General features: G+C 45.1%; 1 protein-coding gene across 14 annotated transcripts in view; it reads right to left on the reverse strand.

Annotated features, from left to right (window-relative positions):
- Positions 1-25,922, reverse strand: part of KCNC2 (potassium voltage-gated channel subfamily C member 2) — a 228,889-nt gene extending 202,967 nt beyond the window's left edge. For 2 of the 14 annotated variants that reach the window (XM_072843338.1, XM_072843337.1), the window contains exons 1-2: positions 22,677-25,912; positions 20,497-21,160 (exon numbers count right to left, since the gene is read on the reverse strand). In XM_072843338.1, coding sequence (XP_072699439.1) covers positions 20,497-21,141 — 645 coding nt within the window. In that variant the 5' untranslated portion in view covers positions 21,142-21,160; positions 22,677-25,912. Of the gene's footprint in view, positions 1-20,496; positions 21,161-21,770; positions 21,937-22,489; positions 22,577-22,676 lie in introns of those variants that run through there. The other 12 variants (XM_072843326.1, XM_072843327.1, XM_072843339.1 and 9 more) reach the window with 12 other exon arrangements.
- Between the last annotated feature and the right edge of the window lie 912 nt (positions 25,923-26,834).

Here is a 26,834-nt window from a genome sequence, read left to right on the forward strand (position 1 = left end):
TTGAACACTTGAGACGCCCTGGGGCTCAGCGGTGGAGCATCTGCCTCTGGCCCAGGGCGTGACCCCGGGGTCCCAGGATTGAGTCCTGCATCGGGTCCCTGCATGGAGCCTGCTTCTCCCTCTGCCTGTATCTCTGCCTCTCTCTGTGTGTCTCATGAATAAATAAAGTCTTAAAAAAATAAAATAAACCTGTTACATTCATATTTTTATAAAATTAATAAATGACCACTGGACAAAGTTTAAAAATATATGATATTTTGGGATGAAAATATAATTTTAAGTCTATATAATTCAGTTATAAATTATAACTTTTTACTAGTTCTCAGAATATTTATTTACTACACACTCATTCAAATTACTAATAATATACAAAAATAAGGAACATTTAAACCTGCAATATTTCAAGAAACATATTTTCCCATACACTAAGATTTTTCATGAATATTATTTTTTACAGTAGAATAATATTCCATCATATGGATTGTCATAATTCGCATATATCTCTCATCTCCCTTTGTTGGAAATTAAAGGTTTTTTAAAGTTTTTATTACCATAAAATATTCATGAAATACTGTCATGGGAAAATTAGTTTCCTCATACCTAATATACTTTTTTTTAAATAATTAATTCCTGAAAGAAAGAGTATTCGATTGAGAAACAATTTTGCCTTTTTTTTTTTTTTTTTTTTTTGGGTTCTTGATTCCTTCCTCTATTATGGAATCAACTTGATCAAAACCCTCAAATGTCTTGAACGGCGGCCAAACCCAACAGCGCACAGGTTAGACCTAAATCCTCATTTCACAAAATTGGCGTCTTCCTTTCCCAGGCCTACCCTTGCACTTAGATACATGAGTCACAGGTGTCATCTTCCTTTCATTCGCCATTTTAACACCTTTACTCCAATATCTGACTCTACAGCAATGCCTTTAAAAACACAAATCAGGGGATCCCTGGGTGGCTCAGCGGTTTAGTGCCTGCCTTTGGCCCAGGGTGCGATTCAGGAGTCCCGGGATCGAGTCCCACGTCAGGCTCCCGGCATGGAGCCTGCTTCTCCCTCCTCCTGTCTCTCTCTCTCTGTTTATGATAAATAAATACATAAATCTTTAAAAAAATAAATAAAATTAAAAATAAAATAAAAACACAAATCAAAACCCAGATAAATAATATCACTTCCCCTTTTTTGTATATTTTTTTATTGGAGTTCGATTTAAAAAGTACCCAAAGGACAGTACTTTACAAAACATATTTCATAAAACTGGTTATTTCTGGGGGGGAGGAAATTTGAAAATTTGGAGACAAAAAAAAGCAAATTTGGAAAATAGGCAATTTCCCTTTTTTATTCTAAATGGGATCTCTCCGGGCTTTAATACACAACGTGCGTGTCGAATCCAACACGTGAAGGTAGAGTGTGACTCACTGCCTGACTGTGACGCAGCATTTCAGAGGACTTGAGTGCTGAGGAACACACGGCTGTTTGGAAGGATTATGCCCTCAGTCCAACACTGACATGGTTCAAGGACTTTTGGAAGTCCTCTTTTGGATGTGACTCAAGAGACAATTTACCAAACGCTAGAAAATCCGTCTTGCTGAATAGCAGGTGCAGCATATGCCCTTCGGTTCCAACCCCCTCCTCTGTCCTTACTTTCTCAGCTGCTTTCCTTCACCTGCCTGCTCCTTGGCCGCTGAATCGCGGGGAGCTCGCGGTGGGGCTCGCTGGCACGGCTTATCGACACAGCTATTTGCAGAAGAGACACAGCGGAAGCCAAAGGGAATGGCTGTGGAACCCGCGGAAGACACACGCAGACAGCAGCCTTGTTCAGGGAGTCCCGGAGCAGGCCACTTAACACGACTATCGCCTGTCTGGAAGCACCACAAGCAATGATAGAAATAAAATAGCCTGAGGGATATAAATGAAAATTATGAGAAATCAAGTTGTCAGAAGTTAAGAATTCAGACGTATTGGAAACCACACTTGTAATAACAAGATGGGTCTCTATGGGTTCATGGGTCACGTGAACCGTTCCCAAAGTTGCCTCAAAGAACATAGCCTCTGTGTGCAATTATTTAGTAATAATAAAAGCCCTCTTTTTTTTTTTTTTTTTGCAATAGTCACACCTCTTTGGGGTAAAATGTACTAGGAAGAGGCCGTCAGCAGGCACACAAGTCATATAAAAGTCAACAAGAAGAGGGAAAAAAAACGGAGTCACTTAAAGTGTGTTGGTTCAATAACATCTGAATAAAAATGATATTAAATTTTGCCCTTCCTCCAGTTCTGGGACCACAGAGTTATCTCTGGCAAGGACTCACGTATCTTTGCTATTGTTCTGGCACAGGTGTCATTGGACGGCTTGAGAAGTTATTTATCTCTATTTGAGCTCAAACTGCCTCAAAAATCAGACCTAGAGCTACCGTAGACAGGGTACAGCACCCTGAGTATGATGAATCAGAAAATGCGAATAGAGACGATGCTAAAACAGTGAGAAAGACTGCAAAATGGGAGAACCAAAGATTTCTTTCTGAATTCTCCTTAAAATACACTGTAGGGTTGCTAGATTCAGCAAATCCAAACAGAATACCGACCTAACTTTAAATGTCAGGTAAGAAACACATTTCTGAATGTAAGAATGACCCATATTTAGCACATGTATTTCCACTAAAGGCACCTCTTGGTCGTTGATCTGTAATTCGAGGTTATCGTATTTCATCTGGCGACACTGCAGCCACGAAGACCCGTCAGACAACACGGGCTCCGATAGCAGAAGGGCGGGGGCAGAATGAACAACACGCCTGGATCCTCGAAGAGTTTAGATGGATTAAAATACCTACTGATGTGAGTAGCTGAGAACTGATGTCCATTGCACCCTGGGGGTGCATTTTCGAGATGGCTGTTGGTGGGGGGGGGGGAAGGTTGAGCAGAATTGGGGAAATCCGAGAAGTCCCTTGAGCTTTAAAGTCAGGGTTGGTGCAGATCCGACCTCTGATCCGGGAAACCACATTCCACAACCACCATTCCAGCAATAGTCTTTCCGAGAATGGGGACTCCTTGAGAAGGGGACAACTCTACTTCAGCAGCGACATTTTCTCCTTGGCTCCACTTGCAACAGCTCGGGGAGGTGGAGGGGGTGGCCGTGGTGGTCCTGTTCTCCAGCAGCGGCGGTGTGGGGACGTGGGGACGGGCCGGGCAAGCCTGCTTCTCGAGCCGGGCCGGCCTACAGTATCCCAGGGGCAACAGGGCTGAGGGACAAGAACACCTGACTGCTCCCCGGGGGCATGCAGGCTGCCTCCTGAGTGCTGCCCTCTGGGCCGGCCGCCCGCCACTCAGCCGGTCAGGAAACACTTCTGAGCCCCCACCAGGTGCCAGTGTGTCCGGGGCATCGGTAATTCATTGAACAAAAGTGGTCTCGGGGTGGCCAGGGGGCTCAGGGTGTGACCCTCAGGTCCCGGGATCGAGTCCCACATCCGGTCCCCACAAGGAACCTGCTTCTCCCTCTGCCTGGGTCTCTGCCTCTCTCTGTGTCTCTCATGAATAAATAAATACAATCTTTAAAAAAAAAAAAGTGGTCTCAGTGTCCCCTGTGCCTCTTGACCGCCCACTCCGTTGCCCTCACTCGGAGAAGCAGACGGTGGCATTCGGAGAGCTGTCTTACTTCAAACGCCGTCCAGACCTAGTGCCACTATGGTCACGGCAATGACGGGAAGCTGCCAGCTGTGCTCGCCACAAGCTGTAGACCGAGTGCGACTCATCTTCAAAACTATCTCCCACAGCCTCCTGGATCCTCTACCTAGGATCCAATGGAAAGAGGCTCTCCTGTCCCCCGACCCGACACACAGCGTGCAGTTGACAGACGTGACCAGCCCTTACACTGAGGACGTCGCACTCCAGCCTGCCCTCACGCCCCACAGAACAGCAATGACCCTCCCAGAAGACTGCCTCTGTGTTAGACATTGGGCTACACAGGCTAACGCGTTGTTCTATTTAGTTCTCATATTGTTTAACCCTCATATACCCATTTTACGAATAGGAGTATTACCCGGCCATAAGTAAGATCGAAGTCTTGCCATTGGCAGTGACACCGATGGAGCCAGTGGGCCTTATGCTGAGCGGAATAGTCAGAGAAACAAGCATGACTTCACTCATATGTGGAATTTAAGAAACAAAACAGATGAGCCTGGGGGTGGGCAATGGAGACAGGCAAACCAAGAAACAGACTCCTACCTCTAGAGGACAAACTGATGGCGACCAGAGGGCAGGTGATGGGGGGCTGGGGGAACTAGCTGGTGGGGATGAAGGGGGCTCTCGAGATGAGCATGGGGTGTCGTGTACAAGTGTTGAATCACTGAGTTCTTTTATTGTTAAGATTTTATTTATTTATTCATGAGACACAAAGAGAGAGAGAGGCAGAGACACAGCAGAGGGGAAAGCAGGTTCCATGCAGGGAGCCCGACGCAGGACTCAATCCCAGGACTCTGGGGTCATGCTCTGGGCCAAAGGCGGATGCTTAACCACTGAGCCACCCAGGCATCCCGAATCACTAAGTTCTATATCCAAAACTGATATTACACTGTATATTAGCTAACTGGGATTTAACTAACTGGGATTTAAATAAACTTGAAAGAAAAACAAAGGGAAAAACAACGATAAATAAACTATGATGACCCCTCATCTAAAAAACATAAACTTGCTCTAATATTGCTATTTTGAAAATTATTACTGTATTTTATAATTTTTACTTTGTTATTTCACAATGTTTTTTCCTAAAAGTGATGCCATTATCTGAACTCTATAATATATGGAATATATCTGTATGAATGAAAGATTTTTCTGTTCCTTCTATTTGCATGACCATTAGAGTGTATATACGTTTCTTTAAATGTCTTTCTCAGTCCTTCTATTTGCCACAGCTCAGAGGAAATATCCAGACAAAATTAGGTTTTAGATATAATGGTCATCATTACCGCATTAGTTTGATAAAGTGTATTCCAGGTACAATGGGGGAAATTTCACCTTTGGATATTTCTATTTTATTAAATGAAATGAGAGAACAATAGTGTGATGAATAAGAATCTTTTTTTTTTCCTCCTCTCCTTGGCTAATTTCCTTGCTGCCACAACATCCATTCTTCAGTATCTTTTCCTAGGACACAGCAGACTTTAGCGAAGGCCCTATTTCCATGTAATTAGTGGGACAATCAGTGCCATCTATTATCATCAGTCAGATGCTTCTCTACATAATAGGGACTAGGCATTTGGTCCCACTGCCAAGGCCTGTGTAAAACATTAAAGCACCCTAATACAGAAGCGTTATTTCAGCCCAATGCTGTTACTTTATTCAGGGACTTTAAGTACCACAAACATCTGTTAAACCATCAAAGTTCACATTCTTACAAATGCATTCCCAGTGGGCAGATGACAAGTTAAAGTGTCACTGTTCTCCAAGTGATCATTTTCTAGGATTTTCTATTAATATTAGTCTAATAAGCTTCTTAGAGCAATAGCAAAAATCATACCCTACACTTAGCCTTTTAATTTCTTTACTAGGTTAAGTAAATGTCCAGGCACCATAATAGATTAAAGAGTAGATAAGAAGGTGGGCTCAAAGAAGATAAGAAGAAACACTGACTTTGTGGGGAAGAATTATACAGAAATGCATCCTTGTAGACAAGGAAACTTATGAATTATTTAGAATCATTTAGATGGCGGTAAAAATTCACTGAGAAAACTACTGGATGCTGTTCATAACTCTGAACAACAAGAAGAAATGGCACAAGCTCATAACTAGGATAGCCAAGAAGCCTCTACACATAGAATTAAATTCCAGTAGAAGATGGTAACCCTCATCTCCTTAACCAAGCCTCATTAAAAATGATGACAAAATCATAGAAATGGAAAACAGGAAATATTACTGTTCTTGAATCAGAAACACTACAATATAAAGCAAACCGCACTGGGATACTGGAGATGCAGGGTGAGGAGGGAATGCAAGCCGGTATAAATGCAAGAGGGAGCATTTCTTGGGATTGGTCCGATTCTTTACAAGGAAATCCAGAATCTGGAAGAACATAAAAGTCAGAGGCAACAGGCATTAGGACCAGGAGCTGGCTCAGGAGCCACTTGGAAGCCCCCTACTTCCTCTCGTTGGCAGGCTACAGAATTGGCCCACAGGATAGAGCCAGCAAGAGCAGCTCTCTAAATTAAGTAGGGGGTCAACAGAGAAGAAGACAGATCCTAATTAGGTGTGTGGATGTATTGATGTGATAGAGAAAAGTGAAGCAAACTTCTAAGTACCTCAGATTTCCTCAAAGTGCATGAAGAAAATGAGACAGAAAGGTCACTCCCCGTTCACTGAAATACAAGAAAGTCCTTTCTGAATAGAGCCTCCTTTCTTAGACTTTGAGAGCGCTTCCAGTTCGCCCACCTGCTCCTACCCACTGCCTCTGAAGGGAATCCTATGTTTCCACACAACCCTGACTTTTTACCCACATAACACTATGGTACCCTCACCCTCTTTCAAAGACAAATATATATGCAGAAAGTCAACAGTACAAAAAACAGCAAAGGTGAAAGAATAGAAAAAAATATATATCCATAAAGGGACCAGAGTTAACACCAGAAATGTGATAGAACTTTAAAAATTATCTAACTAATCTTCAAAAAGATTCATACAGACACGTGTGTATGAAATGAGAGCACGCTGATATAGAAAAGGAGAAACCAGAAAATAAAAGATCTATTGGACATTATGAACATGTGCCAAAATGGCAAGGTCCACATACTAGTTTGAATGTAATCTCCCCAAAATTTATGTCCACCCCAAACCTCAAAACATGACTTTATTTTGAAATTGCTTCTTTGCACAGGTAATTAGCCAAGTTACAATGTGGCCATACTGGATTATTATGGGCTGTAACCCAATGACTGGTGTCTTTGTAAGAGAAAAAATGAGGCAGAGAAACACAAAGGGAAGACGGGCATGTGAAAACAGAAGCAGATAGCGCGACGTGTCTACAAGCCAAGGGACCCCCAGAATTTCCAGCGGCCCTCAAAAGCTAGGAGAGAGCCAAAGAACAGAATTTCCCCCCAGAATCTCCAGAAGAAATTAATCCTGCTGACACCTGAATTTCAGATTTCTAGCCTCCAGAACTACAAGAGAATAAATTTCTGTTGTTGCAAGAAATCAAGCTCGTGGTAATTTGCTACCGTAACTTTGGGAAACTACTCTGGTCAGTTCAGCGCTATAATCCTGTGTCTGCAAAGTGATATGGAAACTCAGAGGAAGAAAGCAAGTGCTTTTAAGAAAGTAGAGGTGTCAAGTAAGACTTAATTATTATCCAAGATATTGAAAGATGATTGAATCGACCTATTAAACCAGGAGGAGAAGGCATTCCAGGCTGTGAAACGGAGTACACACATACCCGACAATGTGAACACACGTCCTGCGTGTGTGTTTGCCAGGAATGGCAAACCCGGGCCTGCCCTCAGTGGTTCTCTACGGGGGCTGATAAGAGGTGTCCCTGAAGCACAGGTGGTGCACGGGTTTGTAAGAGCCGGAAGAAACAGAGGACACCTTAACACGCAGCCAAAGGAAAGAGATAAAGGGATTTTAACAAGAAAGTGACATGGCTTATCATGCTCTAGAAGGAATTCCTTGGCCTTGGATATGAAGTCACCATCTTATTCCCTGCTTTCATTTTTGTTTTGCTTCCGCACAGCATTTACTCCTTCCTGGACTTTCTGCTAAAGGAAATAGTTATTTGAAGCAATTTTCCAAGAAGTATTTAGAGCCACGGAATCTCATCAGTATTTTTTTAATCCTCAGTTCACTTTAAGCTTCTAACTTTAGAGTCCAGTTTGGATAGTTGGTTCCATTTCATAGAAATGATGCAAAAATTAATATTTTCTCAGGCTTCAAACCAAGACTATAACAATGCAAAGCTAACATTTCTTGAAGAAAAGACTTCTTACTCCTCACCACCTTTTTTTATGGTGGTGACTTACTGTGACCAAAAAATTTTTAAGGGGTTTTGCATCTTTTATGGTTTCACAACCATAAAACCTATGAAATGTCTGTCTGTAATTGGGTAATTGGTACTGAAATATAAAAGTAAACTCACAAAACATAAAACAAAATATTATAGTGTTAAATCCCATGAAAGAATAACTACCGATAAACTGGATTCTGAAATCATATAACCACAGAAGGTTGAATTAGAAAGAAAATCATCAAGGTTTTCTTGCCTCGTGGTGCAAACAGAAACTGGGAAGACATTCTTGATTTCTCTCTCTGCCTCATCACAGCACCTAATCACTGCGCTTCACCCGTCTGGGCGTTGTCTTAACTCAGGTCACCATTATCTCTTACCTGATTATTACAGTAACATGCTAGACAATAGTCCTGCTGACAAACATGCACTCATCTTCACCAGCCCACCCCCCTTTTTAGGTACAAAGGTTTCAGAATGATATTCCCAGGGGCGCCTGGTGGCTCAGTCAGTTAGGCGTCTGCCTTAGGCTCAGGTCATGATCCCAGGGTCCTGGGATGGAGCCCTGCACCAGGCTCCCTGCTCAGCGGCAAACCTGATTCCCCTGATTTGTGCTCTCTGACTCTATCCTTCTGTCAAATAAATAAATAAAATATAAAAAAAAATAAGAGAGATATTGAGAAAGAAGAATGACATTCCCAATTACAAATCTGCATGCCACTGGCTCGCTAAAAATCCTTTGGAAGCTCCCCCATTACCACCAAGGAAGACCAGACCTTCTCCACAGAGCTTACTAACCTCTGACCCAATCTCACCTCCTGTCCCCGCCACATCTCCCCATCCTTCACACAGTCTGGGGGTTCTGCTGAGTCACTCACGATATTTTGTGTAGGCCATGCCTTCTTTCTCTTTTGGAACTTCATGAAAGCTTTCTCTCTGTCTGAAAGTCTGGCTATCTGCTCTTCATCCTTTGGAACCAGGAGAGAGATATTCCCCCAAGAAGTCTTTTCCAACCTTAGCAAGGCTATGTTAACCTCCAAAGTACCCTGGGCATGCTTCTCCTGCAGGTCTCAAGACGTGGCATCGGCACTTCCCCTTTGTTGTTCTCTTCTAGGAGGCCACAATCTTCTTAAAGGCAGGAAATATTTTTTCACCCTACCAGTTGCAAAATGCCTAGTATACCATACGTATGTGTTCTATTATTCTATTTAATCACTACTTACTCATGAAGGATAAAATTGAGTACCTACAATGTCCAAGATCCACGTGAAAAATCTCAGGAACAGATAACTTGTATTTTCATGGACTTTCTAAATGGCAGAAAGCTTCTTTAAATTGTGCTATTGCAACCACACCATATCCCTCCTCCCAAAAAAACTAATGCTGGCCCTAAGGAATGATAATAGATAGTGATGATGATGGTGGTGATGATGATGATAGAACTGACATTCATAAAACCAGGCGCTATGCTGGATTCTTAACATAAATACACTCAGTTCACTTCCATGACAATCCTTTGAGTCAAATACTACTACTACTTCCCAGCACAGATGAAAAGAAGTCGTCTTAGAGAAGCAACTTGGTGAGAGTTATACAGCAAGCAAGTAGTGGGGTCAGGATTCAAGCTCAGCCACCTGAGTCTAGCCCTTAGCATTAATGCATCCCCAACTCAAAACCAAATGTCTGGCACTTAGCCAGTCTCTCCTCTCTTTGACCCTAAAAAGATCTGTAGTAAAATAATAATGGTAATAAATCAAATTGAAAAACAGAAACCTAATTAACTTTGTTTTACCCTGGTTTCCAGGTGAACGTGGCTGGCTCAGCCAGTAGAGCATGAGACTCTTGATCTCAGGGTTGTGAGTTCAAGCCCCAAGTCAGGTGAAGAGATCACAGAAAAATAAAATCTTTTAATAAACAAATAAATGAACTGGTTTGCAAATTCATCTGTCCATGGAACTCTTTTGAGGAGCAACCCCTATTAACATTCTGAAGGACTACAAGATCTATGAGATGTATGTGGAAATACCAGTCTAAGCGTGATTATCCTCCTAATTCACTGTTAAATTGTATTTGCTTTTGCAACAGTCACATCAGAGTTGGCCAGGAACCAACTACAGCCCTGAATGTGTTCACCCGATCTGAATCTTTCTTATCCAAGTCCCACTGGATTTGAATCTCTGGAGTGAAACCTACGAAGCAAAATTTTAGTCATCAACTTATATTATTTCTAGGCACACTGAAGTCTCAGAACCACAGTTTTGGACAAACTGAAATAATAGTGTTCGGTTTTGCCCTGGACTGAGCGCCTTACATCTCATCAGGAAATCTCCTTTACGAGCCAGAGGTCCTTTCACTCCAGTTTCAAATCTTCCCTACGTCTCAAGCCTCTTCTCCTGCCCTGCGGTCTATTTCCCCATATCACGTGGCATGGCATTACCCACGTTGGCCAACTGCACTGTTGACCTCCCCCCCTGATTGCTGGAGAACACTTATCTTCTGGAAGTTAACTAAAATGTCATCTCCTCTGTTTAGGAAAGTGGATCCCTCCCAGTCTGTGTATTCACACCATACTAGTATCTCTATTATAGTGTCTAATATATTGGATTATAGCTCTGGATGTATAGGTCTTCTTTTTCAACAGAATACAACTGCTTTAAAGATAAATGCCAAACTCCAACACATCTTGAATTTTTCGTACAAACTAGTTCTGGACAATAGTTGAAGTTCAATAACTGTCAGTTGAGAGATGCAAAAGCATTTTAAAGCTTTCGTCTCTGGTGGTTGGTTCTCTTCCAGCTTCTTTAGCTAAAAGAGAAATGTAATAATGCCCGGTGACAGCACGTTATTTCATCAACCAATCAATACAAGCCATGGCAGAGCAAACAGAGTGTTGTTGATAAAGAAACCCCGCACTGAAGCACAAAGTCAACTACTCAAGATTAATGCTGTCAAGAAACCATCCAAGATAGAGAAATCAGAGACGAGTTAAATTGATGATCGATAAATAAATAGAAGAATGAACAGATTTAGAAAACATTACTAAGTTAAAAAAAAAACTAAGGGACTGAGAATATGCGTGTTACAACTAAAAATCGAACAGCACATTCACAGGAGAGATTGAGGCACTCAGTTAAGATCCCTGTTTTTGCATTGAGACTAATCAACTTTGAATGCCACTGAAGCCTATTAGTGTATTAAAATATGTTTGATTCCATTGATTTTCTTGAATGTTATACCTCTATATTGTAGTCTAAACATCAAAGCATAGTTAACACCATTATAAACCTAGAAATTAAGCATAAACTCGCAAAAGTTCACCAATCATGATACAAATATAATAGTTCTTCAACTTTCCAGCACCTGCTAATCATTTTACATGACTGTGATAGGCTTGCCCAGGCCTGATAATAAAATCTCAATGGCTTAAAAAAAAAAACAAAAAGCACAGATACGTGCTACTATACATTCTGTTTGCACAAAATAGAGCCAGCGACAGCTCTATTCTGTCCACTTACCACTCAATTTATATGAAACACAGGTTTCATTAAAGATATTTAATAAGTCTCATAATGGTCCTCTCATTGCTTACCTCAAGAGAGAAGCACAATAACTTAAATGATAAATCAAACTATAATAACCGTATTGTTCTGCTTTCCTAAATAAAAGTTTCATTAATTTTATCCACATTAATATGTCAAAATAGTAAGGAAGTTTACTTTTGTTATGATTATTCTGCTATTGTTTCCAACACAACATTCACTTTTAGCAAACAGTATTTTATCAATAAACATAAAAATACCAAAATAAGCTACCCTATATCTGAATTTCTGTTGTATAATTTGCAAACACAGACACAAATTTTACATAAATTCTGAATAGTTTCTGTGTTTCAATGAACCCAATCTGACAAACTACTCAAAAAAATTTTTATATTGATCCAAATAGTTTTTGCTTAAACATACTGTCTTAAATTTAGAGATAATATATTTGGATATATTGGCAAAATTACTTAGAATCACTTTATTTGATTCAAAAATGTGTCTGAATTTTACCATTTAGTGAACAACTTAAAAATTCTGGACAAAGCATTGGTGTAAAATAAAAGAATGTCTGTGGCCAAAAGGTGGCATATTTTCATCTCTGGGACTCTCTCCACAGAGACATCTAAGAGGAGAGAACACTTTGCATTTCTAAATTTTTTTTAAGATCTTTAGTTATTTATTCATGATAGACGTAGAGAGAGAGAGAGAGAGAGAGAGGCAGAGACACAGGCAGAGGGAGAAGCAGGCTCCATGCAGGGAGCCCGATGTGGGACTCGATCCTGGGACTCTAGGATCGCGCCCTGGGCCAAAGGCAGGCGCCAAACCGCTGAGCCACCCAGGGATCCCCCACTTCGCGTTTCTGAGATGAAATCACGAACACCCATCAAGAATGGCTATGTTGACCTTTGCTTCAGTTTTCAAAGACGTCAGCAACGTTGTAAGATACATAAAGAAACGCAAGCTCTAAGGTCTGATAGCAAATCACCAGGGTCTTCAAAGAAAGAAGACATTACTGAGGTGTCTGCATAGAAGAGTAGAAAAGCAAATTATAAAAACCATACACACACAGAGGGATGAAGGGACATAAAAAGAGCCAAGTGCATATGCAGGTTAGTTATGAGGCTTTAAAGGCAATGGCACAGAACAACGTGGAACTGGCAGGGAAGGCAGGACTGGGGCTGCATCTGCAGGGGGATCCAGAAACAAAGTGAAGCCATAAAACACGAACACTCTCCCTGCCATTATTGAGCCACAGGACACTGAAGAGGGCAGGCCTCCACATACGCGTTCCTGATGCGCTTGCTGCTCCCTCAGAACTAAACTCTGTGCATCTAATGTTGGACACGGTCCAGACTCAGCAACCGAGACTGAACGGGAAGAGGCGCAAACGTCGGAAGGCCTACCTTCTGGCCCTCGACCATCGCCAGCTCCCAGAGCCAAGGACAAGTCGGCTGCCTCTTCAGTGAGCCGAGGCAGTTGGGCCAGGTAGTCACGCCAGGTAGTCACCAGTTTCCTCCCAATCCCATGCCTCGTGACCGCCCCAAGTCTGTATATACACCAGGACCAATCCCGCTCGAAGAGCATGCATTTTGGATGCGTGTCTAACATGCACACATGCACACACCCTAATGTCGTATTCCTACAAATCTTTCCCATGGCTTCCCACATGAAGACTGTAGGAACCTCCCCGAGGATGTATCCGTGTTAATGACACTGAGTGCATCCTCTTCCTATGCTAATGTGTATATCCTGAAATGGAAGCAGTATCTTCCCAGAAGAAAAAGATGGGGTGCTATAACATGTACGTATTTACCTCGAAATATTCTTCAGTAACGAGTAGATTAAAATATGAGTCTGTCTGAAATGTGCTAGACGGCACACTCTTCTCTATGCTCATTCTGATAGACTCAGTCATGAAAGAGATTAGAATTAAATAATTTGACATTATTTTGTAAACACTGAAACGTGTCAGGCATATCTGTAAATCCTCCAGTGAGTAAGACTCTCCCTTCTGTATGAGACACAGGGAAAGGGAAAAGCATGGTGTCTCTGTCAAGGCACTTTTCACATGGAAATAAAACTGAGATTATCTAACCAGGTATCCTTGTGGTGGGTGCCTACACACCGGCACTGAAACTCGGATTTAGGAAACGACAGAGCCAATCGTCCTTATGGGTTTCACGACACAACCGCAGCAAAATGATTTCCTGAGATCAATATGTGGTTGAGGGAAAGCTGTTTTCAGTGGAAACAGGAAGCTAGGAGCTAACCTGTTTCTATGGTAACCAGAGCAGCAGCTACCCAACAGCTGTAGGGAAAAAAAGGGCAGAAAGTTATAAATGTAAAAAAACAAAAACAACAAAACAAACCAATACTGGTTTGCCTCATTCGTGTGGCGGTCCTTAAAGTACAGCCACAATGAGGCAGACGTTGTGCCCCCCACCCCACTCCCGGGGGTTCCTAGCAATCGGTATCCTCGTTTGTCTTCCAAACCTCAGAACCTAAGAGCTGGAAAGAAGTTGGGATACCAGCTAGTTCAATGTGTCATACCCATTTTCTTTTTTCTTAGAAGAAGTCAAAGGAAATCAAGACTCAAGAAAACGAAGTACATTCTCCAAGGTCACCCAGTCGGTGTGAAACCTAGGTGAGGGCACAGGTCTCACACATCCCACCCCAGACAGTTTCCCAGTGCTACTCCCATATATTCTCTACCCCTGCTCCCTCCTCCTCTCAAACACCCACATTTCAGGCACTTTTGTAAAAATATTGACTACATGATATTAAAATCTATGACCGCCCTTCAACTTCTAAGAGAAACAAAAGGCAGTGTTGTGTAGATATCCACATACACATAACAGGGGAGCACTGCTTTTATATAAATACATATATATTTATATGGAGAAAGAGATGATCTTCTGGAAAAAGAAAACATATTTCAAAAAGAACTGAATTAAGTTCATAGGATATATTGATGGTTCTTGTTTAGACTATATTGCCGCTATATATGTCCCTCGGGAGATCAGTGTTTACCTGTTATTAGTCCTTTAGTGCCCTTTACTATTTCATTTAGACATATTTTTAAAGGTTGCCGTAATAAAAAGATGTGACTCAGAGTTCAAAAAATATGAGACCTGACACCGCATTTACTTTTTTTCGTAGTAGTAAAAATAAATGATAATGATATACGTCTTCAAGTGGGAAAGGCTGGCCTGCATTTCTGTATAAGCCTACACATTCCTCCTTTTCAGCTGCTTTGAAAATAAGCTTCTCGACAGAGAAGAATTTCCTGGACTCTCATGAGTTTTGTCAACTCGAGGCTACAAATGAGCAATTAACAAAATATCAGAGAAAAAAGTCATCTCTCAACTGTCCGACCACATTCACCTTTGGCGTGCCTAGTGCCCAGCAGTGGATCAAATCACCTCATTTGTGAGGTGTCTGCCTTGGGCTCAGGGCGTGACCCCGGAGTCCCAGGTTCGAGTCCCACATCGGGCTCCCTGCATGGAGCCTGCTGCTCCCTCTGCCTGGGTCTCTGCCTCTCTCTCTCAGGAATAGATAAATAAAATCTTTTTAAAAATCACCTAGTTTGTGATCAAATGTACAACTGAAAATACAATTTTTTAATGAACTTCCTTGATTCTTTTAGTGATGCATAAATTAGGTACTCTCTGAACCTACCCAACGCTCAGAATATAAGCACGAAATTAATTTGTGATATGTACAGCTAGTGGCCTGGAAAGGGTCAAAAGATACTTAGATGTATATATGGGCAAGTGCAAAAACACCAGGCTATTATAGTAGACGTTTTTCAGGAGCCCAAAATTTGGATTGGCACTGTCATATAATTAGCCGTGACTTTTAATTAAAATGAAAGCTATGAAGACACTTGACCACACGCTAAATTATTTGGTTGTTTTGTCTAAGTACAGCCTTCACCATAGTCTCCAAGAATATTACAAAGACAGAGCCTATTAATCACCTTACAAACAGAAAAATCAAGCTTAAAAACAGCCTAACAATAAAGACTAAATGAGATAAAGACTAACAATATCTTAACACAGTTTCTAAATAGAATGTTTCCTTGAATGTGTCAGGCAGTGTTTCCATTTGAATTATTTTGTTTTTGTCTGTTTGTTGAGGAAAATATATCTTTAATAACTCTGGAATTTTTTTGCACTTCTTAATTTAATAAATAATGTTTTTAGGAAATGTTTTATTATAAATAGGGTGGTGAGCTTACTGAGGGCAAAAACTGTATCTTCTCCATGCATTCCCAGGAACTTCCATAGTTGAGGGCCTGCATAAGCAATATTTGCTGACTAAATAAATATTCTAAAAATTATAATAATTGGCAACAATATTATATGAACAAGCTGTATTTGGTCAATAATTCTTTGAATTGAAGCAAAACTTACAAAAGAAAAATTAATAGTTTTTTCTTTAATCTTAAAATACGACTCAACGGTCCTTAATTTATTATAATTTTTTTAAGTTAAATGATACACTTAAAGCTAGCAAAGAGTTATTTATTTTTTTAAGATTTTATTTATTTATTAGAGACAGAGAGAGAGGCAGAGACACAGGCAGAGGGAGAAGCAGGCTCCATGCAGGGAGCCCGATGTGGCTCCATAGCAGTTATTTGCTGTCTGGGGACCTGAGTGGCTCAGTAGGTTGATTATCCGACTGGGTTTCAGCACAGGTCGTGACCTTGCAGTAGTGGGATCAGGTCATGGGGCCCAGCCCCCTAGGGCTCCATGCTCAGCAGGGACTCTGCCTCAGATTCTCTTTCGCCCTCCCTCTCTCTCTGTGTCTCAGGTAAATAAATAAAATCTCTTTTTTAAAAATGTAAATAGGGCAGCCCGGGGGGCTCAGCGGTTTAGCGCTGCCTTCAGCCCAGGGCCTGATCCTGGGGTCCTGGGATCAAGTCCCACGTCGAGTTCCCTGCATGGAGCCTGCTTCTCCCTCTGCCTGTGTCTCTGCCTCTCTCTCTCTTTCTGTCTCTCATGAATAAATAAATAATTTTTTAAAGTAAATAAATAAATAAATAAATAAGATGCTCTTTGAAAGTAAAAAAAAAAGTTTTCTCAGCTAACCAAAGGTAGACAAGTCCCCAAAGAAGAGCCACCCTGTAAACCTAATTCAACCACCTTCACTCACTCCCACCCCCCAAAAAATGAGTAAAAAGAAGAGGGATAAGGACAAACTTCTAACTGCTCTCAGCTCTTAATATTGGGAACAAATTATTTAAAATGTTTTGATTCTAGTATTTTGCCCTTATCCTTTTCTTTTTTTTACTTCTAAATAATCTAGAAGTTCTATCAAAAAATTTCTGCCTGGCGCCTGTTCACTTACCTACAAGTTAATGTTTTCAGAAGAAAGCACATACAAGCTTCATTTCCCTTTTCCACTTAAATATTAAACTGGAAAGATACAATGCATAACATTTTCACAAACACATCCGCGCATCCTTGATTTTGGCTATTTGTAAATACCACTCAATGGCATCAACAGTATAATCTCTCCTTTTCTTTCCTGATCTCATTTTCTCCAGGACAGGTTTCCATGACAACTTATATTCGATTTTTTATAAATTTCTATTTTGAAATACTATTCTTAAGGATAAGAATTCATTTAAGTACAAAATACAAACCCATTTACCAAGTTAACCCGAATAATTTGGACTTTTCAAATACGCATTTACATCATAAATTTAAAGCAACAAAAGAGGGAAATGCCAACCAAAACAGAAAGCAAAAATACAATGTTAGGATAATTAATTGTGCTATCACTGTTGTTTCAGTGTGGCACTAAAGATCATAAAAGTTAGAAATAAAGCGCTTCTGCTCTATAATTGAACCAATCTCCTCAATACTGGGAAAAGATAAAGATGATGATGACAGGTAATAACAAATTGAAAAAGGAATTCGGGCAGTTACAAACGTTCATCTCAAGCATATCAATAAAAGATGAACTAGTGTAAAGAAGGTTTATAAAAGTTAAATACTTAACTTCTATTAAGAATGAGACTGTGGCAGTAAGACCACAGCTGAAGCAAACTACCTGGTAACTGACTTATGCCTTCTAGGACTATATCCACACAAAATATAATTTCATCCTGTGACCTCTCGATGTAATTCTATTTATCAGACGGGCCAGATAACATTAAGTCAGGCTATCATCTGAACTAAAAGTTTTCTTATAAAAATATTAAATCACGTTTAAGTAGAATGACAACCTCTGATTACTCTTTCTTAGGCAACCCCTAATAATTTGAAAAGGGATTTCCCTGAAGACAAGTCCTACAAATGTTAGTCAGTCTGAAAGAAAGAAAAACACTACATATAACTGGTCAATAAAAATGGAAAGTTCAAACAGGATTGAAGAAGTCAATTTGAATTCCATATCTTCACTCTAATGTTGGGTTGTACAGGGTAAAAATTCTACCAAAGTCCCAGAATACAAAAAAAATTTTTTAAAGTCATAGATGACCTTTCAGAATTAGAATTCTATGTCTTATGCTGCATTAACTCTCAAGAGTAACATGATCCATGGAGGTTTCATAAGCCAGTCAGTTATAATCAGTGGTTGGGGCAAAAAGGGCCTGGGGAGGATGTCATGAGACCTCCATCATAATTTTCGATCTGCTATTAACTTGCTGTATGACCTTGGCCATCACTTAGCATCTGCAGTCTTCATTTTCTTCATCTATAAAATAAAGGGTATTCATGAAGGGACCTCAAGGAAATTTTCCAGGTCTGTGATTCTCAGCTGATTCTGCTTCTAATGGCTCTTCGACCTTGTGTTAATCTCTAATACATCTGTGTTCTTTCCTCACCTGAAATGGATGCATATCAAACCTTTAATATTGTTACAATGAAATCTTAGTAAGATTTTTAAAAACTATTTTCAAATTAATAGTTTACCCTTTGACCAATAATCAATAAAAATCAATTTCCACAGCGATAATAAAAATTGAATACCGTCTTAGAGTTTTTGCTAGGCAATCCAGCCTACAATAAAATGTATTATATTATCACGGGGAAAGATAATAAAACATTCTCCATCTTTTGTAGCACGCAATCTGGGGGGGAGGAAATCATATGATGAGGCTGAAAACAAATTCAGATTATCTTTTTAGCCACCAAGTGGAAAGAGCACTGTGGCACTCAGCTGGAATTGAAAAAAAAAACACAGATGTAATGGTCATGAGTCTGTGACTCAAGTAAATACGCACTGGTTTTTGTTTTTGTTTTAAATCCAACTGTTGTAGAATTTATAGAACAGCCCTAACAGGAAGATTTCGGAGTTGAAGTTAGCAATCCTATATTTGAGTGCCATAATGTGGACATAGTAAAATGTATGTATGCATTCAAACGCCAGATCCAATAGAGGAGCAATGCTTGAAATGGTCTCTTTCATATTCTATTTCAAACTGAAAACAAAACATAGCCTCAGAATTCTAAAGTGGTATCAGAAACACATCTCCTGACATGTTATCAGATAGACAGCTGCACAACACCCCAGAGGCAGCGGCTGCTGACATACAGAAGACAATAACGAGGATGGAGCCCAAGTGAAGCTGCCTGGGGGGTAGTTCTTCTGGGCGTCAGAAGCAAACCAGACACACGCAGTTGCAAAGATTTAACTAAATACAGTACTCCCTTCCTGTGCATCATTTAAAAACACTTTCACATACTATATAATTTTTGGTTATTTATATTCCTTTTATTTCCTTTAACCTGGAGAAACTATCACTGGTTACTTTTATAGTCCCTACATGGGATTCTGAAGAATTAATTGGGAGTGCCGAGGACTCGATTTAAACTGTCATTCAAGCTAGAAACTGAAAAGAAAAATTGAGGATGGAGTGGCAATCTAAAGAGTCAAATAAAGTTTGCCACAATCTATGTTACCCAGATTTAGACAACTGGACTAAAGTAGCATCACCCTAGTGACCAACCCACATCCAACCTGTAAGAAACATGAACAGAGCCCAAGGGGGCAAGGGCCAGACTCCAAAATTCAACGTGCAAGGGCGCTGTGTGGCCACCTCATGGGGCCAAGCCATTCAGCATTCTTGTCCCTTGGGGGGAGACTGGCCCCCACAGCATTCAGGAGACGCCCTCCAGGGAGCCCCAGCCAGGACTAGGTTCCACTTCCCCACCTGGCCTCATGTTAGGTCCCTAACTGGAGCCGCTGCTTTGAGTCAGATGGGCAGTTGCGGCAGGCCTCCCTGGCAAACCGTGGGGACCAGAAGGCCCAAAGAAGCATCCAAACTAAGGAAAAGTTGGAACAAAAGAGTCAGGAAATAAAGAACCCGGCGAAGCGCAACAGCTGTGTCCGGACAAGGCTCCAGACAGACCTGGCATTGGCCCTTCAGGTGCCAACTGCTAAAGGGGATGTCAGGTGTGTGGGGCAGGGGAGGTGCCACCTGCTAAAGGTGATGTCAGGTGCGTGGGGTAGGGGAGGTGCCACGTGCTGGAGTGGATGTCAGGTGTGTGGGGCAGAGGAGGTGCCACCTGCTAAAGGGGATGTCAGGTGCGTGGGGTAGGGGAGGTGCCACGTGCTAGAGTGGATGTCAGGTGCGTGGGGCAGGGGAGGTGCCACCTGCTGGAGTGGAGAGGATGTCGGGTGCATGGGGAGGGGAGATGCCACTGCTGGAGTGGATGTCAGGTGTGTGGGGCAGGGGAGGTGCCACCTGCTGGAGTGGGGCTGGGAAGGTGCCACCTGCTGGAGTGGGTGTCAGGTGCATGGGGAGGGGAGGTGCCATCCACTGAAGGGGATGTCAGGTGCGTGGGGCGGGGAGGTGCCACCTGCTGGAGTGGGTGTCAGGTGCGTGCGGCGGGGAGGCGCAGGCCCCGGGTCCCGCCGGCCTCCACCCCGGGGCCCCGCTCCTCCCCCCGCCCCCAGCGTCCCAAGGCCGCAGGGGCGGATCGGGCCGTGCCGCCGCAGAGGGGCACCGGCCGTGGCCTTACCCTGGCGGCTCTGGACGAGTAGGGGTCCTCGAAGAGCGCCCACACGCGGGGCTGCAGCCTCCGCCAGCGGCCGGACTTGCCGTCGGGGACCCCCAGGCCCGCGGCGTCCTCAATGCCCAGCCTCTTGGCCGCCAGGTCGTCGTCGTCGCCGGGGTCGCCACCCAGGAGGTCGGGCGTCTCGAAGATGTCGAGCGCCTCCTCGGCGTCGCGGTGCTGCCGGTAGGTCATCCAGCAGCAGGGCTCCACGTCCGTCTCGTCGATGCCCCAGAAGGCCAGCTCCTCCTCGAAGAGCGGCCCGCACACGTCGGCCGGGCAGTGCAGCTTGCCGGTGCGGTAGTAGTTGAGCACATAGGCGAACACGCCCGGGTGCCGGTCGAAGAAGAACTCGCGTCCCCCCCCGCCCCCGCCCCCGCCGGCGCCCCGCGGGCTGCAGGGGCCAGGCCCAGGGGACAGGGGCCGCGGCGGGGGCGGGGGCGGCGGGGGCGGGGGAGCGCCGGCAGCCGTCAGGCAGTCGCCCGCGGGCTCGGAGGCGGCGAGCAGGGCCAGGCGCGTGCCGGGCAGGGTCCGGAGGGTGCTGCGGTAGGTCTCGTGCCGGGTGCCCCCGACATTGAGGATCACCCTCTCGTTGCTCTCGATCTTGCCCATCTCTGTGGCTCAGACATGACTGGGGAGGCGAACACAGCGCCGCGTTAGGGCCCGGGCGGCCGCCGAGCCGCAGCCGCCCTCGGCGGCCCTCCCCCCGCCCTCCCCCGCCCTCCCCCGCCCTCCCACGCTCTCCCCCGCCCCGTCCGGGTCCCCGTCCCGGTCCCGGTCCCGGGCCGCACGCGCGCGGGCACAGCCGAGCCCCCCCGGGGCACGCGCGCACGGCGGGTCCCCGCCCCGGACCCCCACCCGGGACCCCCCGACCCCCGGAAAGCCCCGGAGCCCGCCCCGACACCTGCTCCGGCCCCACACGGCTCTCCGCCCCCCCTGCCCCCGCGCGGTCCCGAGCACGGGAACCCTGCCCTCGGCGCACAGCCCTGCCCCCCAACCCTCACGCCCCCCTTGCCGCCCACTCCCCCCCCCCCGACCCCGTCCCCTCCCGGCCCGGGGCAGCCCCTTGGGCGGGGAGTCTCTGCGGGCCCCTCGGCCCGCTGGGCCCCCATGCACGGACCCCGACCCGGACCCCGACCCGGACCCTGACCCGCACGGCCGGCGGCGCCCCGCGCCCCCACGACCCGGCGACACCCCCCGCCCGAGGCCAAGCACCGAACCTCCCCGCCGCGGCCTCTCACCAGGGAGACCGTGACTAATTTCCTGATCCAGTTTCCTCCGCACATCACTACCGTGGCTGCCGCTGCTGTTGTTGATGTTATTATTACTTGGGAAAGGGAACCGCTAAGCAGGCTCCGCGTCTGGGCCGACGAGCGCCAGCGTCCCCCGCCCCATCCCCCTCCGCCAGACACACGGCCGCGGGGGGCGGGCGCCGGGGGCCGGGGAGCGGGGTCGCTCCGGGGCAGGGCGAGGCCCCCGGGAGCCGCGGGCCCCCGCCCCCCGCCCCCCTGGACCCCGGGTCCCCCGCCCCGGCTCACACCGCGCGCCCCCCGCGCACCCGGGGCGGGGGCCTGCAGGTCCGCGCGCCGCCCCCAGGTCGCCCCTGCCTCCCGCCGGGGGAGCCGCCCCCGACCGCAAACTACTTGTTGGCGCCCCCGGGCTCGGGTGCTCGCGCCGCCTCCCGCCTCCCGGGGCGCTGGGCTCGCCCCCCACCCCCGGCTGGGCGCCCGCACCCGGCATCGCGCGCTGGGGGGGAGGGCAGGGCAGAGCGTGGGGTCGGGCCCCGGCACCTGCCGCGCAGCCCCCCCGGGCCCCGCCCCTGCACCTGCACCTGCAGGTCCCGCCCCGCCCCGCGCGTCCCCCGGGAGCGGCCGCTGCTCGGGCGGCGCCCTCCGCTCCCCCGGCCGCCCCGATCTCGGGGAGGGTGGGCGGCTGGGTGGGTCTGGGGAAGCTCGCGTACCAACCAGGTTCGTGCGTCCTCCTGCCGCGCGGCCGTCCCCACCCTCCCGATCCGCTGCCTGCGGGCGCCCCACGCGCACCCGTGTCCCCTCCCGCCGCCCGCCCCTCCCGACCAGCGAGGGAGCGTCTCCAGCGGCGGTTCCTCGCTCGCCCCCGTGACCGCGGGTGGGAGCCAGAGGTCCACTTACAGGTGACGAGTGCGTCCTGCTGCGCGCGTCCGGCACATGCTCCGGCTCGCTCTTCCCAGTCGAATGTAGGTCTCCAGTCACCACATCATGGTTATATAAAACAAAACAAGTTTGAAAAGTTTATTCCAGGAACACAATGCTCCAGCAAGTGAAAACTCGGGTTTCCTTATCAGAAGCAGCAGAGGCGAGCTCAGACGTCCGCGCGCGAGTCGCCCCGTCTGGGGCCGCAGGGCCTGGGCTGCCTGGGCTGCGGAGCGCAACGCTGAGCTGCTGCAAGCGGCGACTGGCGATCTCCCCTCTGGAGGTGGAAGCCAGAGCGAAGGTGTGGCCGCCCCGGTTACTTCCGCGGTCTGCGCGCATGGGACCTAGTCCAGGCCTCTCTCCTGGGCTTGCAGATGGCTCCCTACCCCGTGTCCCTTCTTCTCCTTCCTGCTATCTGTCCCTGTCCGCCCAAATATCCCTTGTAGGGACGAACACTGGTCCTGCCGGGTCAGCGCCCACCTTAATGACTTCATTTTGACTTGATCACCTCTGTGAAGACCCTGTCTCCAGAGTAAGGCCACTTCCTGAGGTTCTGGAGGCTAGGACCCTAACCCCTCTCTTTTTCTGGGAGGATGAGGGCGCTGGACACAGCTCATCCCATAGCACCTCCTGTGTGTATTTTGAGAGGGAGACTCGAGGCCACAGGGATAGCTGTCCTCCGGGGGCGTAGATAAAACCCGAGGTAGGAGGTAAGAGGAAGTCTCTTAGAAAACCGTATGATATTGACACAGTGATTTAGGAAGTCAGGAATCCCTACTAAAGTTTCCGCCATACACAGGACAGTGAGGTGGGCAGTTATACAAGCAGTTCCCTCAGAAAACACCTGTCTGTCATGACAGGAGGTAACTAAGGTGAAGAACTCGAAGGTGCCTGGAAGATTACTGATGTCTAGGAAAGCAAGGCAAGAAAACACCATAATCTACTAACAGTATGTCCGTAAGTGTGCTGTGAGGACCCCAGGATCAGCTATATGGACCCAGCCTCGGGACCACATAAATTCGCTTTTACTAACACACACCCAGGCAAAAGGGCCAACCCCACATGCTGAGGTAGTGATTCTAGTTTAGCATGATTATCAATCACTGAGGCCGTTCTTAAAATAAGTGATAGTAAATTTCAGTTGCCAGAAAATTTCCAAAGAAAAATCATATTCAAATTATAACATACATTCTCATATTGTCTAGATGGTTCCTCATATAGCTTAATGTAAATTCAATAGGAGGAAAAGGCATATGGTTTGCTTTAAAATAAATTAGCAATAGTAAGTGTAGTAACAGAAGCATTTATAGTAATAGATAACATTTACTGAGATCTTACTAGGTGCAAAATGTTTTGTATAAATTATTCCTTTTAATTTAAATGGAGGAACTATTCACATTAAAGTGTAAGACTTCCAAAAAGATAATTCATACGGATGGCAGAAATCAATAATGGAAGCCTTTAGCTTGAAAATATTAAAATTGTATTATGAGGGATCTACAGAGAAACCACGGAGGGGGGTGCTGCTGCACAGGACTTGTGGAGGGAAGTGGGAAAACACAGGTCTAAGGAATCAGTTGGGGTCTAAGGTTTTATGAGCTATCTAGGGATAATCATACAGACAAAAGGACACTTTTAGAAGAATTCAGACTTTTCTTGTGATTCATAAACGATTGGATGTGAAACCAGAGAACATTCCAGATAAGTTTGAAAATAAGAACATGGAAACATAAAAGGAAGAGATGTGCAGTCACATCAATGGAGAACTGATAAATAAGGCACTGAATGAAATGCAGTCTCTCTGTCTCTCTCTCTCTCTCTCTCTCTCTCTCTTTTTTTCCTGGTCAATATAAGAGAGGAAGATCCTAAGACAAATATCCAGGTTTCATTACATAAGACAGGAGAGAACAGAAAACCCCTCCAGCCAACTAGCTCCCTGATGCTTCTGTAAAAGACAGATAAAAGTGAAAAGAAAGCAAATCTTTGAAAGATGGCAATGGAAAACTGAAGTGGAAAAAAACAGTTGTGGTTTCCTTTGTTGGTCTGTGCAGAGCAAGGATTCAAAAGGCCATATGGACATTACCCCTGGCAGAGAAGCAACTGAAATGCTGCTTCCTTTATACCCTTGAGTCCGCGTCACAGAAGGGCCACAGGCGCTGAGCGCTACATCACCACCAGAAATGTGGATTGATCTCATAGGCCACGCTGGGACTGTCAGAATGGCAAGCTTGTAAAAGTTTAACAGTTGAGCAAATGAACTCTCTTAAAGTTCAACATAAGGATTTTTAAAATATTATTCACCTTCAAAGAGCAATACATTCATGGACAAAATTCCTCTGCAGATTGAAAGATGACCACCATTTCCCACACTGCCCTGAAGACCTGCCCCTCACCCCAGGACTCGCACCTGCTCCCGCCGAGTCTGTTTCCCCAGCCCCTGAATCTGTGCCGGCTTTGTACCTCACCTTGGCCAGCAGAATGAGGTGGAGGGGACGTTGTACCAGTCTAAAGCCTTGGCCTCAAAGGGTCTTGCATACCTCGGTCCCCGCTCTTTTCTGGACTCCTACCCTGGTGCTGTGAAAACGCGCTTAGCTGGCCTGCTTGATGATGACACACACGTGTGCCAGGCTCCGGCAGTCCCTCTCGCTCTCCCTCCCTCTCGCTCTCCCTCCCTCTCTCTCTCTCTCAAACACACATCTTTGATACAAAGAGAATCAGTCCTAGGAAACAAGTCAGAAGATATAATAGAGCAAGGATGTGAAAGAGATAAATACCTAAAAGAAATACCGTCCCCTGATGCTAACATTTCGTATCTCTGCCCCTAGATGATTCACAGCCAGGTCACAGCAGCAGAACCACCGCTCTTTTTTTTTTTTTTTTTTCTTTTTTTAAGATTTTATTTACTTATTCATGAAAGACACAGAGAAAGAGAGAGGGGGCAGAGACACAGGCAGAGGGAGAAGCAGGCTCCACACAGGGAGCCCAATGTGGGACTTGACCCCGGGACTCCAGGATCAGGCCCTGGGCCAAAGGCAGGCTCCCAACCACTGAGCCACCCAGGGATCCCAGGGATTCCAAAAACTGCTGCTCTTACACACACCTCCAGAAGAACAGTCCAGCTGAGCATAGCCCAAATCCACTAACTCACAAAATTATGAGCTAAAAAAATGCTCTATCTGGGCTATTAAGTTTTAGAGTTGTTTGTTACCAAGCTAATCCATCCTCTATGTTGCCTTTATCTGAAAAGTAAAAAAAAAAAAAAAAAAAAACGAACTTACATACCTGCCCTTTTAACAATAACATTTATATCAGATATTGCAAATTCTAGAAGAAAATAAATATATGATATACACGTTCCTCATTCCATAAGTTTTTGAGAGGCGGTATTTTACAGTGGTGAGTTCCTCAGGCTGTGGAGACAAGTAAAATGGAGTTTGTCTTCTGCGTGCTACTCACCTGAGGTCACCCAAGAAAATCCCACAACTCCTCTTACTCAATTTATTCTTCTCATTCTTCTAGAATGGGAAGAATGACACATCATTAATATGAAGATTAAGTGACATGAGGCCAATAAACGCCTTAAGGAAGTTTCGGGAACATGTTAGGCATCTACTAGTAGTAACTTTTATGCCAACTGAAGAAGTCTTACACCAAAATAACACAGCTGACGATTGACAGGAGCTGGATCATGACCACATCCTCTGATGGCAGCCTAACTCCTCTCTGCTGCCCAGCCTGCTTCGCACAGAGGTCGAGCCGGGTCAAACACAGGATTCAACAGAGATGTAATGAAGACAATACTCTAGCGTCCTTCCAATAAGTCTGCATCCCTCTCAAATTATTTTAATTTGAAAATGTACGTGTTACATCTTTTAATGACCTACTTTATGCAATGCACTTTTTTTTTAACCACCCAGCATAGTTCCTTGTGATAATTATGATTAGACGTACATATGAAGAATTCACAGAGTGCTAATTTTACCACTTGGTCATTTGATTTGCAGGAAATATATATTTATATCGCTTGTCAAGGGCCATAGTCTCTGCATAAATACCCAGCATAACAACATAGACAGCCGACTTGAGCTTACTGTATACTTAGAAAATTAATGTTCAAGAGTGCTGAGAAAAGGCATT

Source organism: Canis lupus, chromosome 11 (assembly GCF_048164855.1).
Source record: "Canis lupus baileyi chromosome 11, mCanLup2.hap1, whole genome shotgun sequence".
NCBI lineage: Eukaryota > Metazoa > Chordata > Mammalia > Carnivora > Canidae > Canis > Canis lupus.